A 13,615-nucleotide genomic window follows, 5' to 3' on the forward strand; every position below is an offset into this window, starting at 1 on the left:
TGCAACACAGGGGGGCTTGGAGACTCTCCAATCATGTCTCACTGGGAGTTCCTGCCTCCCTGGGCTCTCCTGTTTGTAGTTTGCTGCCTGTTTTCATGGTCAGCAGCAGGATCTAATGTCCCCCCTCATCACTGCCAGCGGACCTGAGGTGCCTCAGGCCTTGCAGGGACCTAGGTGGGCACTGGGTAGAAGATTCATTGTTGGGATCTGGGAGAACGTCAGGGTGTACAGCCTGACTTCAGAGTGTGCAATTCCCCTTCATGCTACAGAGCCTTTTGCACACACCAGGACGGCAGGAAACACCATGGCATGTGTTCAGGGCTTTTGATTCTCTTTCAGGTCCATTTTCAACAGAGGTGTTTATCACCATCACTGTCCCCTGAGTGAACTCAAACCCTAGAAACATGCAGGAGCGTCTAGGAATGTGTGTCAGGAAGAAGGGATTTACAACAAAATTAGTTTCTTTTTAACCTCTATTTTTTTCTCTTTGCACTCTGTGGACTTGTTTGATGCATTCCTGACAAGAGGCATAAAGCATGACATGAAGAGCTTATGTCAGTTTAATATGTCCAGTCATCAAGACTGTATGAGCACCACATCACCAGCCCACATCTTTTCTCATGCTCAGGCTCCAAAAAATGCCTGTTTGAATATTTTTATATGTCCAGATTCAAGCACATATGCTGCATAGTTGCTCCTACATGACCAATAACCTGGACTTCAGGGGAAGTAAAATAAAATGTAAGAAACTTTGGCCCTTCCACCTCCAGAAGAACTTGTTCATGGCTGGTCCTAAAGGAAGAGAACAAAACCAAGCATAGCACTTACTTTTCTTACTTTTTATATAAAATAGACATTTACATACATTTTCTTCTGCAAAGATTTCGAGCATAACTCCTTTATGTGAAATCTAGCCATAAATCCCACAGTGAAAAAAGCAAAGACTTTGCAAATTCCTGCATCACTGACATACATCCAGCTGCTGCTAAGAATGAATTTATTTTTAAAATATTTCTAATCCACAGGCTGTTTCCTCGTGGGTTTGTTTTTGTTTGGTTTTTTTCTTTTTTAAAAAGATATGCACAGCAAATTTTAAAAAAGTAGGTACAGAAATAAGAACTATGTGAACAACAGGCAATGCAAACAACTCCTGCATGAGAGGAACAAGCAGTGTGACATCCACTTCAGGCAGAAATTTCTACTGTAATACAGCTGTAGAAACCATAACTTTTACAGAGGATACCACTGGGGGTATTTTCTAGAAGAAAAAATTTTCAGCAAGTCAGTACAAACATGGCAATGAACTTTTGCACAAAGTTATCAAGGTTACCTGAAGCAACTTTGCCACATTAAAACACCAGTGAATGCCAAGCGCTGTTTTTTTTCTTTTTCTTGTCTTTTCTTTTTTTTTTTTTTTTTCTTTTGCTGCTGGGTTTAAATGTACATGAAAGCAAAATGGTGCATTTTGAAATTGCTTCAAGAGACTGAAGCTTGGGCAAAAAGCCTTCTAAGGGCTAATTTTTTCGAAATCTTGTGCATAATTGCATATATGAAAGATAGAAATTGAGCACTTGGTCAACTTAATCACATAAAGATTGAAGAGACTTAATCATACACCAGCTTCAGTTTCACTGAGCTGGAGGACAGGTGGGGCAAAAGACCATATAAGGTTATTCTAAATTGCTGAATTAATAAATTAGACTGACAATTATCTTCTTTCACCAAATATTGTACACCATATCTGGCCAGATACATACACAGTTTACTTAACTGTGGAGAAGTTTTCATAGTTTTTAGATCATTTTAGGGGTGTCCAGCCTCCCCTGCAAGTTAGGCTCTTTCTTTTGGATTTTTTTTTACTTACATTTCTCTCTACCCGCATGCATGCATGGACAGCCCCCTGTCCTCCTCAAGATCTCTGGAATGAAGGCCATTTGCACTGCTGCATTCAATTACTGTTTGGTCAAAACAAATTGCCTGCACATTTGTAGGAAAATCTAGTCCAAGGAGTCCATGAGAGAAAGAAAATGTCCCCCACTGCATCATTTATCCTGGGGGGTAGAAAAGGGATGGAAGCAAAGAATGCTGGGATTTAAATAAGCAACAAAATAAAATCCATCAGCTGCAAATATTATTCATGGGGAAAGGAGAAAGCAGCACAATTATTATGTTTCTCATTTAGGATTAAAATGCACAGTGATTACATGAGAGTCCTAACCAGCTTTCCATTAATTCTCTGCTTTAATATTAGTGAGCACTGAGGTTTGGCCAATGCAACTTGCAGAGAGCATGAACTCTCCCCCACCAAACAGATCTTCAGCCATTTATTAATTTGCAATCTCTGCTAACCATGCTGAGCACTGGAGTTGGCAGAAAACAATGTATTTATAACTCATTATTTTAGAAGCTGCGCAATGCTAGAGGAAGAGAACATTTCCTATGATTAATTAAGATAATATAAAGTTATCCCAAGGTAAGTTGCTCGATTTATCTTTCACAATAGCATTCCGTTTTGGTGGAGGTAACCCATTTCACATCACACTCCATTCTATTTTGCCTGCAGTAAACCTTTGACATGATTTATGCCCTGAACAAACACAGGGTTTCAGCATGGGTGCCAACAGAACAGGGAGTCAGCTCAGAACTGCACAAGGGTTTAACTGCCCGGGTAGCCCATGGTCTGAGCCATTCTCCAAATCTGCTGCCAGTTTGCAGACTGTCATCCTGCATAGATGGGGTATAAAGTGCTGGTTCAGGAATGTGGGGCTCATTATTGAGCTCTCCTCTCTCCAACTACCATAAACCCAGCTCTAAAATGTGGAGAGCTGGCCTTTTAGCCTAGAAATGTAAACTGGTTCAACTGGCATTAAAATCCCTGGATATGCTGTCTGCCCAATTCAGGCAAGTGGATATGCCTTGCCTTCCAACCAAACCCCCTCCCTTACTGGGTGCATGGTCTCATCTTCCTCCATTTTCTGCAAGTGAGACAGTGTTGCACAAATGGTAATCAGTCCTTCTCCAGGATCTGGGAGGGGGGCATCCAAAGCTGTATTATACTTCTACACATACACCAATTTTAGGAGGTCAAGATGGCTTTGATCAGGTTTTAGGACAAGGAGGAGACAATGATTTCTACCAGGTCTCTCAGGAAAGACAAACTAAGATTTAAGCTGAAGTTAAAAAACATAAAACTAAGTCTTCCCCCTCATGAAGCATTGCTATAAAAAATACAACTTCTGTATTTGAAAAAATAGGTTCCATTGGCCACAATTTTAAGCCACACACTACAGTGAGGCCTGTAGAACATATAGTATTTATTTAATATATCTTTATGAGGCAGTTTATCGTTGATACACATTTTTAAAGGAGGCATATCTCTCCCCACACTACTCCCCAAGCTTCAGCTGGCTGTTAGAGCACTCTGCAGATGCCTCCTCCCTGGGGGGCTTTGCATGGTACCACTGTCAGGGCTGGCTGCACCAAACTCTGCTCTGCCAGCCCCCAAATGCACTGCACCACAGCCAGCCTGGGCACATGGGGCTTTGGAGAAGCTGCCCCAAAGGGAGGCTCACCTTGGGGACAGGCAGAGAGCTTTCTGGCCCAGGTACCGCTGAATATCCCAGTAAGGAACCATCTACAACCTTGCAGTGCATGACAGGGAACTGACTGCTGTCAGAGGCCATTGCAACCTTGGTTTCCCCATCCCGTGGGACTGTGCTGGCATGATCCCACCTCCATCTCCTGGCCAGCCCAGCGCCCTGCAAAGCTACTCTGTGCATGGTGTCCAGCAGAGCACCTGCACTGGGGACCTGCAGAAATGTCAGTTCAGCCAGTCCACAGCCACAACAGTCGTGTGGAAAAAAAAGAGAGGGCTGCTGACCAGCCCCAGGAGCTCAAACCTGCCCCCAGCCCCGTAAAGTAAAGTAAGCTGCTTGGGCTGGGGGCAGAATATTCACCAGCAAAACAACTTGCTTATTCTGATCCCAATGCTCCCCTGGGAAGCTGGTTTGGAGGGAGAGAGCTCAAACTCCTGTGGTGCCACCTCTTCCCCCCGCAGCAGTCTCTCCCTCCCACCTCTGCCCAGCTGTAGGCACTGGCCGGTGTCCTTGGCCAGTGGGGACCAGTCCTGCCTGGTCTCAGTGGGTGCACAGCCATGGCTCTGGCATTAGCCCTGGCAGGGCAACGACTGCACCTGCGCTCCAAACGCAGTTGGAGTCACATCAATAATTCCTCAGCAATTTGACCACCACCAGCAGCAAGACAGCAGGCTTTTCAAACGAAACCAGCAATCCACCAGAACATGGCTGAACCATCCCACTGAGAGAACCTGGAGTGTGCTGAGGTGCCATGGCCAGCTAAATCTGGGCAGCACAGGGGTGCCTGCCACACAGGCTTTTCCTGACAGATGTGTTTTAAGGCATTGCACACCTAATCTAAACTGTCCTTTACTAATAATGCCAAACCCTGGGCTGCTCTTCTGCAGGGTCTGGCCACACTCAAGCTCAAACAAAAGAACTTTTCCAGCAGTTTACTGCTGCAGGAGGAAGAAACTGATGACCTACCCTGATGTCCAAACCCAAAGGCACGAAGCAGGATCCCAGTAACGCTCCCTGTGAACTGGTGCAAACCCCAGTGGAAGCAGCAGAAGTGCTGCTATTGCATGGCCAGTGTGGCCCCATGTGCTCTGCAGCCACTTGCCTTAGAATCACTAGAGGGAATTATTCCAGCACGCCTTGTTGGTACTCCCTTTTTCTAACTTCAGACAATATGAGTCACAACACCCAGCCATGTGGCCAGCTGTGAAGGATACTGCCCAATTCATATAAAACAGAGAAAATATATTAATTATTTGATTATTATAAGTTAAATAAATAAAGTTCAAAAATAAAAGCCCCAGTTCTGAAGAGAATTTGTTTTCCCACCACAGTATTTAAAAATATAGATTTATGACTGATCAGGTATAGGTCATTTTCTGTATCTCTTAGGGGAGTGGTGAGAACACTTAGACCAAGTATTTTGTCAGTGTTATCACCATGATAAATGGGCTTTGTCCCTGCACACCCATAAAAGAGCCTCCTTCATACCTTTCCAGGCTAGGAAATGTTCCCTAATCTGTCTGTGGCTTTACTTTACCTCCTATATTGATTAAATAGGTTGTTTGTTTTCCATACTGGGGGCTGAGCTGGAGGACAAGTAATCCTAGAGCTTCCCATTGCCTTTGGATGCTTCAACTTTTTTCAGAGTAATAATTATTTGGCCTGGAGGGAGAGGGCAAAGGGTAAACCCATATGATATTTGACAAAAGTGACATCATGAACCTGAATTACTACAAAATTACTGTCTAATGAGTAAAACATTCAGGCTAGGTTTTCCCTCAAAGGATCATCTGTCCTACTTGTAGAATCATCCTTCCAGGGTGATATTTAAATAGCTTCCCCTTTCTTTAGAATAACTTTCAAGTCACATTTAGAGCTGTAAAAGTGGCCACCATTTCCTCAGCATCAACCCCTTGGAACCTTTTTTATGTGACCATTATGACCATCTTTCCTGTCTGCAGCACTTGCAATGAAGCCCATCAGTGGTGCTCTACACGGATGAGGTCAGCCTGTGTGGAGTAACAGGAGGTGCTACTTCACCCCTGCTGCAATGGATGAGTGCTTTGTCTCCATGTTTTCCCTGGTGACAACCAAGATATTGAAGGTACATGTCCCACCCACACTCCCGGTGTCACCAAAATGGGTTGAGCCTAGACATAAATCTTGATTAAAGGAAGGTTTTCATTCATGCTCCAGCATGTCCCACAGGAGCCGAGCGTCTCCTGTAACTTTGGTCGAACCTAAGCATGCATTCAAAGTTTGCCTTCCATAATTCTGAATCCTATCAAAGTTCTTTCAGCATCAGTTTGAGCAACAGGCTTCCACCATGCTCTTCTCCAAGGGGCATGAGTGTCTTTCCGCTGGTGACTGATTGCTATGTCTGGTCTTTCTCCTGGGCTTCTTGGAACCGTTTCTCCAAGCGATCCAGTTTGGCCAGATTCTCCTTCAGCAGCTTGCTGTTTGGAACCAGTTGTAAGGCTTTCTCATAGTAGTCACGGGCAGTGATGTAGCTCCCCTACAAAGTAAATGAGTGGTAGATCTCATTCACATTCCACACACAAAGTCCATTCTGAGGGTAAGGTGAGAAGCGTAATACAGGGGAAACAGAGTTTAAAAAACTTGACATTGTTGGCTTACAAAAGTAATACTTCTTTATTAAATAGATCACCAAGTGCTGTTAGCCTAAATTTGATGAAACTCACACGGCAAGAAATAGATTTACATTTTTCTGTTATGTTGCACCAGAAGAGTTAATTACTCGGCAGCAGGACAGCTTAAGGACATCACACAATGTGACTCCTTAAGACCCAAATCATAATGATATGCTAAAGTATTCAAAAGAATAAGCAACCACAGGGTAGGCTGTCTATTTCCATAATTTCATGCCAGTATTCTGCATTAGACATCTTTATTAAATTAATTAGGTAGAGAAGAACCTTAAAAGTCGACTCACGGTGACATTTTTCTAAGGTAGGTCAACAACTGAAGCAGAAAAGCTTTAGAGAGGAGCAGGTTGTTCCTTGCAGCCTGCACTCTTAAAATATGAGATTTGCTTTACCAAGCAACCTGGTTAGGAATTCTAGCTGGGGTGGAGAGACTTCCCTCCTTTTTGGATAAAATATGTCAAGGGCACTTGCTGTTCACAAACATGCAGCTCTTGGCAATCTGAAACCAATTTAGCTTTTTGTCCTGAGTAGTAGGCTCTGCACCTGGCTGCTTAGGAAAACCAAACCTGTCGTACCTTGATGTGCTCGATGCCTCCCATATTCATCCAGGCCTGTGCTTGGTCTGGGTTGAGCTCCACTGCCCGTTTATAGCTCTACAGAAACATGACACATTTCTAGGTTAAGAGTCTGACTCTTCAAACAAAACCAATGCTGGAGGGGAAAGAGAAACGCAGTTTCCTCTCCTGAAGCCATTCAGAATGTAATTCAAATTCCTCTTACATACAATGCACAAAGTGAATTTCAGTTTCTCTGCAGCAGAGGCATATAATGTACTGCTTCATGGCTCAGTTCATCTCCCAGCTTTTCCCTGCCAATGTGTGTTTTTCCTGTACTGCGAAAGGAGCCACACATGCAACCCTGTCCCTGCCCCCTGCACCACTGGGGTCTCCTGCACATCAGGGTCATTTCCTTAGGCAGTGCCAAACACAGTGCCTGCCAACTACAAGCCATGTGGTTGCTCTTTATCTGCAAGGCTTTAATTTGGAGCTGGCAACAGACTGTGGTAGAGCCACTTGTGTGGAGGTTTCACAAGGACCTGAGGGCAGTGCTTTCCCTCCCCACTGACACTGAGTGTGTGAGAAGAAGCAATAAGGACCTTCTGGGCTCTGCCAAACAGCACTTTTTTTACATTGTCACAACAGGAAAGGATTTTCAAATCAGGATTAAACATCTCTAGGGATATTGAGAATATTCAGAGCAGCCAAAATAATATTTTCTGAATCAGAGAATAATGGAATGGTTTGGGTTGGGAGGGACTTTAAAGATTATCTAGTTCCAGCTCCCCTCCTACAGGCAGTGACACCTTCCACTAGACCAGGTTGCTTCTGTACTATTATTAATACTAACAAAATTTCTGAGCTGTCAAGCATCCTGCTCCACAGGACAAGCCAACCTCTCAGTTATTGGCTTCTGAGGCGAGATATAACAACATGGTGAGCCCTCACAGGTCCCCAAGCTTCCAGCTGAGCCACCTGGAGCTGGTCACTGACAGCAAGAGTGGCTAGGGCTGGATGGAGCAAAGGTCAATCCCACCACAATTCTGTACTTAACTTCTCAGAGCAGGGAGCGGTATTTCCATACAGGAATGAGGAGAAAAGTTGCAATTAGGTCTGGTAAAGTTAGCTGCCTCATAGCTTTCTCTGTACCAGTGATGCACTCTGAGCTCCTAAGGCCAACAGCCAGGGTGTATGCACCAGGGACTTTCACACACAATAAGCAAACTCCATCTTTTAGCCTATAAAACCACTGGTAGGTCTTAGAGCAATCATACCTCGAAAGCCTTGTCAAGGAGATTCTGTTCTCGTAGCTGGTTTCCTTTAGTGAAAAAGAGCTCTGATATGACTTTTGGATCCTTTGGTTTTAGCTGAAGCGCTTTTTCTATAGCTTCAAGTGCCTGTGAAAAAGCAAGAGGACATTATGTGCCTTCCATTCAGTGCCTTCCCAGTTCTCATTCTTTCCTCACCACTATGGACTCCCAGCATAAGAGTTGTCTTCCTCCTTCCCTTGTTTGCCCCACGCCATTAACACACAGGGAAATGAGAGTTTTAAATGCCTGGGGCTGACAGGCAGTAGGCCTGACAGCAGCAGGAGGTATAAGTGATAAGAAAACCACACTGCTTCTCTTCAGTCTTAGTATGTAGATAAACTGAAGGTTTTAGTGAAGAAATAATCTACTGGATGTGCACTGAGGCACGTGACATGTCCCCAGAGAGATGGACTGTAAAATTCAACCTGACCTCTGTGCGTGAGCCCTTGGGACAAGGGTATCCCATGCCATGGTACCTTGGCATAGAGCTCCTGTTTGCTGTAGATGGCTGACAGAAGGCGGTAGCACTCCAGACACTCTGCATCCTCATTAAGGATATGGTTCGTCATCTTTTCGGCTTCCTTCGTCCGCCCCATCATCGCCAAAACCTGAGCCTGGAACAGAGCCACATAATAAAGAGTCATGATCTTGAAAAGCTCAGCCCTCTGTCATACACTGGGCTGCACCCAGTGGCTGCTGCTCCTGTGTCGTGGCCCTGCCCTGGCCCCAGGCTCACCAGTGCCAGTCGGATGTCCTTGTTGGAAGGCTGCAGCGCTGCCGCTTCCCGGTAAACCTGCAGCGCTTCTTCGTATCGCCCCGTGTTGTAATACAGAGCCCCCAGCGGGGACAGGATCTCAGCCTTCCGGGATACCTTCAGAGCCCTGGAGTTTGGGAAAAAGGGATGCTTCAAGGTGGTGAACAAAGTGGAAGAGCGAGGTGGGCTTGTCCTGGGATGGAGAATCAAAGCTCTGCACCATCCCAACCCGGGAAGCACGAATTTCAAGTCCTGGGGAGGGATGAGTGTGCCCACAGCAGTAATCCTTCTGGCCACCTGACCTGAGAAAGGGGAAGAGACACCTCCAAAGTGCTCATAAACCTGCAGCAGGCATGGGGATAGTTGACAGTGATGAAACTTGGGGAGTGTGAGCACAAATCTATATGCCAAAAAGAAGGCAAAAGTACCCCCACCCAGTCCATCCTGCTGCGTACCAAGAGTCAGGGCCTGCCTGTTGGCACATTGCTGGGAAGGGCCAGAGTTCCTAATGGTGCCAAGGCTTTGGTGCTGAGCTGTGCAGCAGTTATGGCTGTTACTGGTGCAGCAACCATAGAGCAGCTTCAGGCGGGGTAGGAGTTGTGGTAATACAACCTGCCCATGCTACCGAGAAACCTCTGACTATCATCAGAGCACCCCCCAGCCAAAAGCAGCTGTGTCCATCCTGGGGGCTTGGGAATAGTCCAGGGAAATCAACACTGCCTGAGCTCATGCTGCCTTTCCAAGCATTCCCCAAAAATAGCCAAATCTAGTTTCAAACAGATGAAGAATGAAGGGAGGAAACCCCATGCATGCAGTGACACATCCGTGTATCAGAAGCTCTTTACCAGAGACAAGCCATACAGGGGCAGGAGGAAACCCTCTGTCTCCCACCCCAAATCCTCACCTCTTGTACCACACTTCAGCCTCTTTGTTCTGCCCCAGGGAGCGGTGAAGCCTGCCCAGGTTCACCATGGCCACGTGGTGAGCGGGGCTCAGGAGGATGGCCTGTCTGTAGTGGGACATGGCTTGCTCGGGAGACCCTGGAGAGAAGAACAGCCATTAAACTGGTGCATCAGAAAAACCCTGTCTCAAACTCAGCATCCAGTAATGTTCTGGTTTTCTTTCACCTACTGCTGTATGCATGGGAAACATTTTGAGAAAGAAATCCTGACTCAGCCTTTTGAATGTAAGCGTAAGAGACACTGCTGTCCAAACTAAGATTTAGGCCTCAATATTCAGACAATCCTGAGAAATAGATTTTCTAGGGGCGGGTTTTTGCAAGTTGAGGATACAGTCACAAGATGACGACTCCTGGCTGAAAGCACCCTCTGATCTTGCAGCAGTGGGGACAAAACCCCTGTGCTAAGGACAGAGCCCACCTCAGAGAAGGGGCTGGGGCACATGTGCCATCTCCTGGTGGAGCATCCTTTCACCCTGGCCCACTGGAGAAATGGACAATGAAGAATGGAGAACAAGCCACCCAGTATTCCCCACACCACCACCAGAACCGCAAAGAGTTTCAGCTCTCTCCAAACAGAGACTACTCTCTCCACCTCTGCTGTGTTGCTCTGAGCTCCAGCTCAGTCTCTGTGTATTGCTCAACAGGACTGGGAGTAGCTGCCAGGGACCAGCTAATTCCCACTCAGGGCAATAAATCCCAGAGCAGAGGTGTGCAGATGGTGCACGTAGGCACCATCTCTGTGCTGCACAGGAGCCATTGGGTGGCACTGCTTCGCTGTGTGAAAATGTGCAAGGTCCTGCAGCCCATGACATCACCGAGCACCACAACAAAATACAAGCAAAAAGAGAGGTGCAAGATCACCACCCCAATGCCTAAAGTTCCACTTTCAATACCATATTTTTATTTAGCTAAATAATGGTAAAAGTATAAAGTTCCAGCAATTCAGCAGTGCAAATACTGCGTTTTTAATCCCAGGGCTCATTTAATTGGTTTGCAAACCCCAGACCAGATAATCTCCTGATGAAAACCAATATTCAAACAGCTTTGTCCACCAACAAAGCTTTTCAGTGTTGGCATTTTTTAAACCGATTCACTTCACAATGTATTTAATTCCATTTCGAGCTGGAAAACAGATCTCGAAAACAGCCAGTGCATGTTGGGGCATTGAACATGCTGCTGTGGGAATTTTCTTTCCACAGTTTTTCAGATCTAGTTCACTTTTTCTGAGACCATCTATGCAACTTAAAAGTTACACAGACACATCTCAGCGTGTCCATTACAGGAGAGAGGAGGAACGTCTGTGGAGAGATTTAGAAGTGTTTAAGATTCACCCAAGGCTGAGGACATGTTGTTCAAGGTACAACTTTAGAAGTGTTTAAGATTCACCCAAGGCTGAGGACATTTTGTTCAAGGTACAACTTTTTCAAAACATCCAGCAGCAGCCTCGATCTTTCCCCACCACTGAGCAGGCAGATGTTTTTGAAAATTGTATCTACAAAACATCCTGGGAAGCAGCTGGGCATACACCTCAGTCCCTCAGCCAGCCGCGCTTCCCCTGCTCAGCACACGGGTAATGTGCATCGTTAAGGGTGACACAGAGTGTCTGTGACCACTGCAGAGCTGTCTGGAGTTGTGGCTCCCCAGAGCCAACACTTGCTGGAGGCTTGTTGCACAAAACCCTGCAAGTTAATTGGCGTGGTGCTTCACAGCATCTCCCTGTGCCGCCGGCAAAGAGCGCAGCCTGTGACAGGCTCACCACCAGCCGCTTCCTCCACGCCTTGTCATGTCTCTAGGAGGGTTATTGACACATCATGCCCCAAGTATCAAAAGTCAGTGGGTTTTTTTCCAGTTGTTTGTGTGTAGGGAAGCATAGGAGTAAACCAGGAAACGATAGTTTTGACTTTGGCAGGGTACACAAGTGCAAAAACCAGAAAGTGCTCTGCACTGCATTTGAACCACAAATTTTGGCAGGAATAGGACAGTTTAGCTGGGTTGGCAAGCAAAGATGAGTACAACATCAGAGGAAAATCACGCAGGAATTTTTATTATTTGCAAGCTTGAATTTTGCCAGGGCCCAAATTCAGAACCTCAACCTCTTTTGCTAATGCCATGACACCTCTTTTGACTATGAATACTGATTTTGGTTTTGTGTTTGTTTCACACTGGTACTACAGGAGAGTGATGGCCAAGTGTCAGCTCAGAGGCAGAACAGCCAGTTGCAGACTGACAGACACCATCATCCCTTCCTCCCAAGCACCACTGGGGCTGGGCACACGTGATAGGGAAAGAATGGGTGGCAAGCACACACTTTAAGCCTACGCTATTTCATCACTGAGTCTTGGCTCTGATCTGTAGGGACAACATTGAGACAACCAACAGTCATTTGTCAAACTTAGCCTTGCTCATAAAGCTGTCAATAAAAGGTGGCAATTAAAGTGACGTTTCTGTTGTTATGTGAATGCCAGAAAGCGCCAAGGAAGTTGGATGGGAACCAGGAGCCCAGAAAATAAAGGATGCCATTACAGAGCTCCTGAAAAATCAATTCACCCCACAGTGTATAAGGTTTTGCTTTCACAGATGATTGTGGTTTAAAAGCCATGTTCCTTTCTATAGTGGTGGCACTTAACCCTTACAGTCAAAGAGCTGCTTTGTCACAGAGTAGGGCTGCACATGCTCCAGAGACCATAATGATCCATTTGTGTGCCTGTGATTTGGTTTGATGTGGCCATGCCTTGCTGAAAAAAGGCAGTACTGTCAGGGTGCTGCCCAGCTCACACTGAAGAGGGCAACTGCCTGTGTGAAGATGGTGAGAAACACTGAAGGGAACAGCAGGGCTGAACGCTCCTGCTGCACAGTGCCTGCACTGATTACGAATTCCAGTGCGCTGTGCCCCCTCAGCAGCATGGGGATATTTATTTCCAAGCTACCGTGGAGGAACATCTATTGCCTTGGAAGCTTTTGACACCCTTTTAGATGTGTACTGCTGAATAAAATAAATCAAAGCAAAGAAGGCAGAGAGGGAAAACTCCCTTGGTCCTCTCACTTACCAGTATCAACCAAGAAAACGCCGTAGTTGTTATGCAGATCGGAGCTCTCTGGACAATTCTCTATGCCAGCCTTATAGACCTCCTCAGCCTCCTGAAGCCGTTCCTTAAAAGAGAAGGAGATTTCTTAGCAATGGCAGAAAGGTTGTCAGCACCATTTGCTGCACACCTGCATTCTGTGACAGCTCCCTCGCTGCACAGGGAGCTCAGGGCACCTGCAGCCACCCCACCTTCCAGGCCAAAATTTTACCCCAGGGCATGGATGTAATATAGCTGCCAGCTAGTGTCCCAGAACAATTCAGACAGCTTTCCCCCATGCCTTTCCAAAGGTAGCTACCTGTGAAACACCTGGAAAAGGTGGTGCTTGTGCAATGCCAGTGAGACCCCAGCTGGGCACACGCCCAGCCAGGAAAAACACAGCAACAGGGATTGTGTGGGTTCTGTTGAGAAATATCTATCTTCTGGGAGCTGATATATTCTAATTTATTTGTTTAATGAGCATCTCGCTGGCTAACATTCCCCCTCTGGAGCTGTGCTGTTCATTCCCTAAGCAGTGAGGAAAATACAAGAATGAAAGCTTGCTGTGTGCGATGGCTAGGGAGCAAGTGCAGGGGGATAAAGGAAGCTGGAGAAAGATGGAGGGTGGTGAAAGAGTGGGGGAAATCGGAAAAGATTCAGATTAAAACCAGGTGTTGTCAATGTGTGAGGTGTAGCTCACTGGGATTGA

The 13,615-nt window shown here is 46.0% G+C and overlaps 1 protein-coding gene across 3 annotated transcripts in view; it reads right to left on the reverse strand.

The window, feature by feature from the left end:
• Window positions 1-824: 824 nt before the first annotated feature.
• TMTC1 (transmembrane O-mannosyltransferase targeting cadherins 1) overlaps window positions 825-13,615 on the reverse strand; it is a 140,522-nt gene continuing 127,731 nt past the window's right edge. For all 3 annotated transcript variants that reach the window (XM_039570701.1, XM_039570700.1, XM_039570698.1), the window contains 7 exons: window positions 12,892-12,994; window positions 9,788-9,923; window positions 8,866-9,010; window positions 8,606-8,743; window positions 8,094-8,216; window positions 6,838-6,915; window positions 825-6,111 (listed from right to left, as the gene is read on the reverse strand). In XM_039570701.1, coding sequence (XP_039426635.1) covers window positions 5,971-6,111; window positions 6,838-6,915; window positions 8,094-8,216; window positions 8,606-8,743; window positions 8,866-9,010; window positions 9,788-9,923; window positions 12,892-12,994 — 864 coding nt within the window. In that variant the 3' untranslated portion in view covers window positions 825-5,970. The remainder of the gene's footprint in view (window positions 6,112-6,837; window positions 6,916-8,093; window positions 8,217-8,605; window positions 8,744-8,865; window positions 9,011-9,787; window positions 9,924-12,891; window positions 12,995-13,615) is intronic.

Source organism: Corvus cornix, chromosome 1A (assembly GCF_000738735.6).
Source record: "Corvus cornix cornix isolate S_Up_H32 chromosome 1A, ASM73873v5, whole genome shotgun sequence".
Taxonomy (NCBI): Eukaryota; Metazoa; Chordata; class Aves; order Passeriformes; family Corvidae; genus Corvus; species Corvus cornix.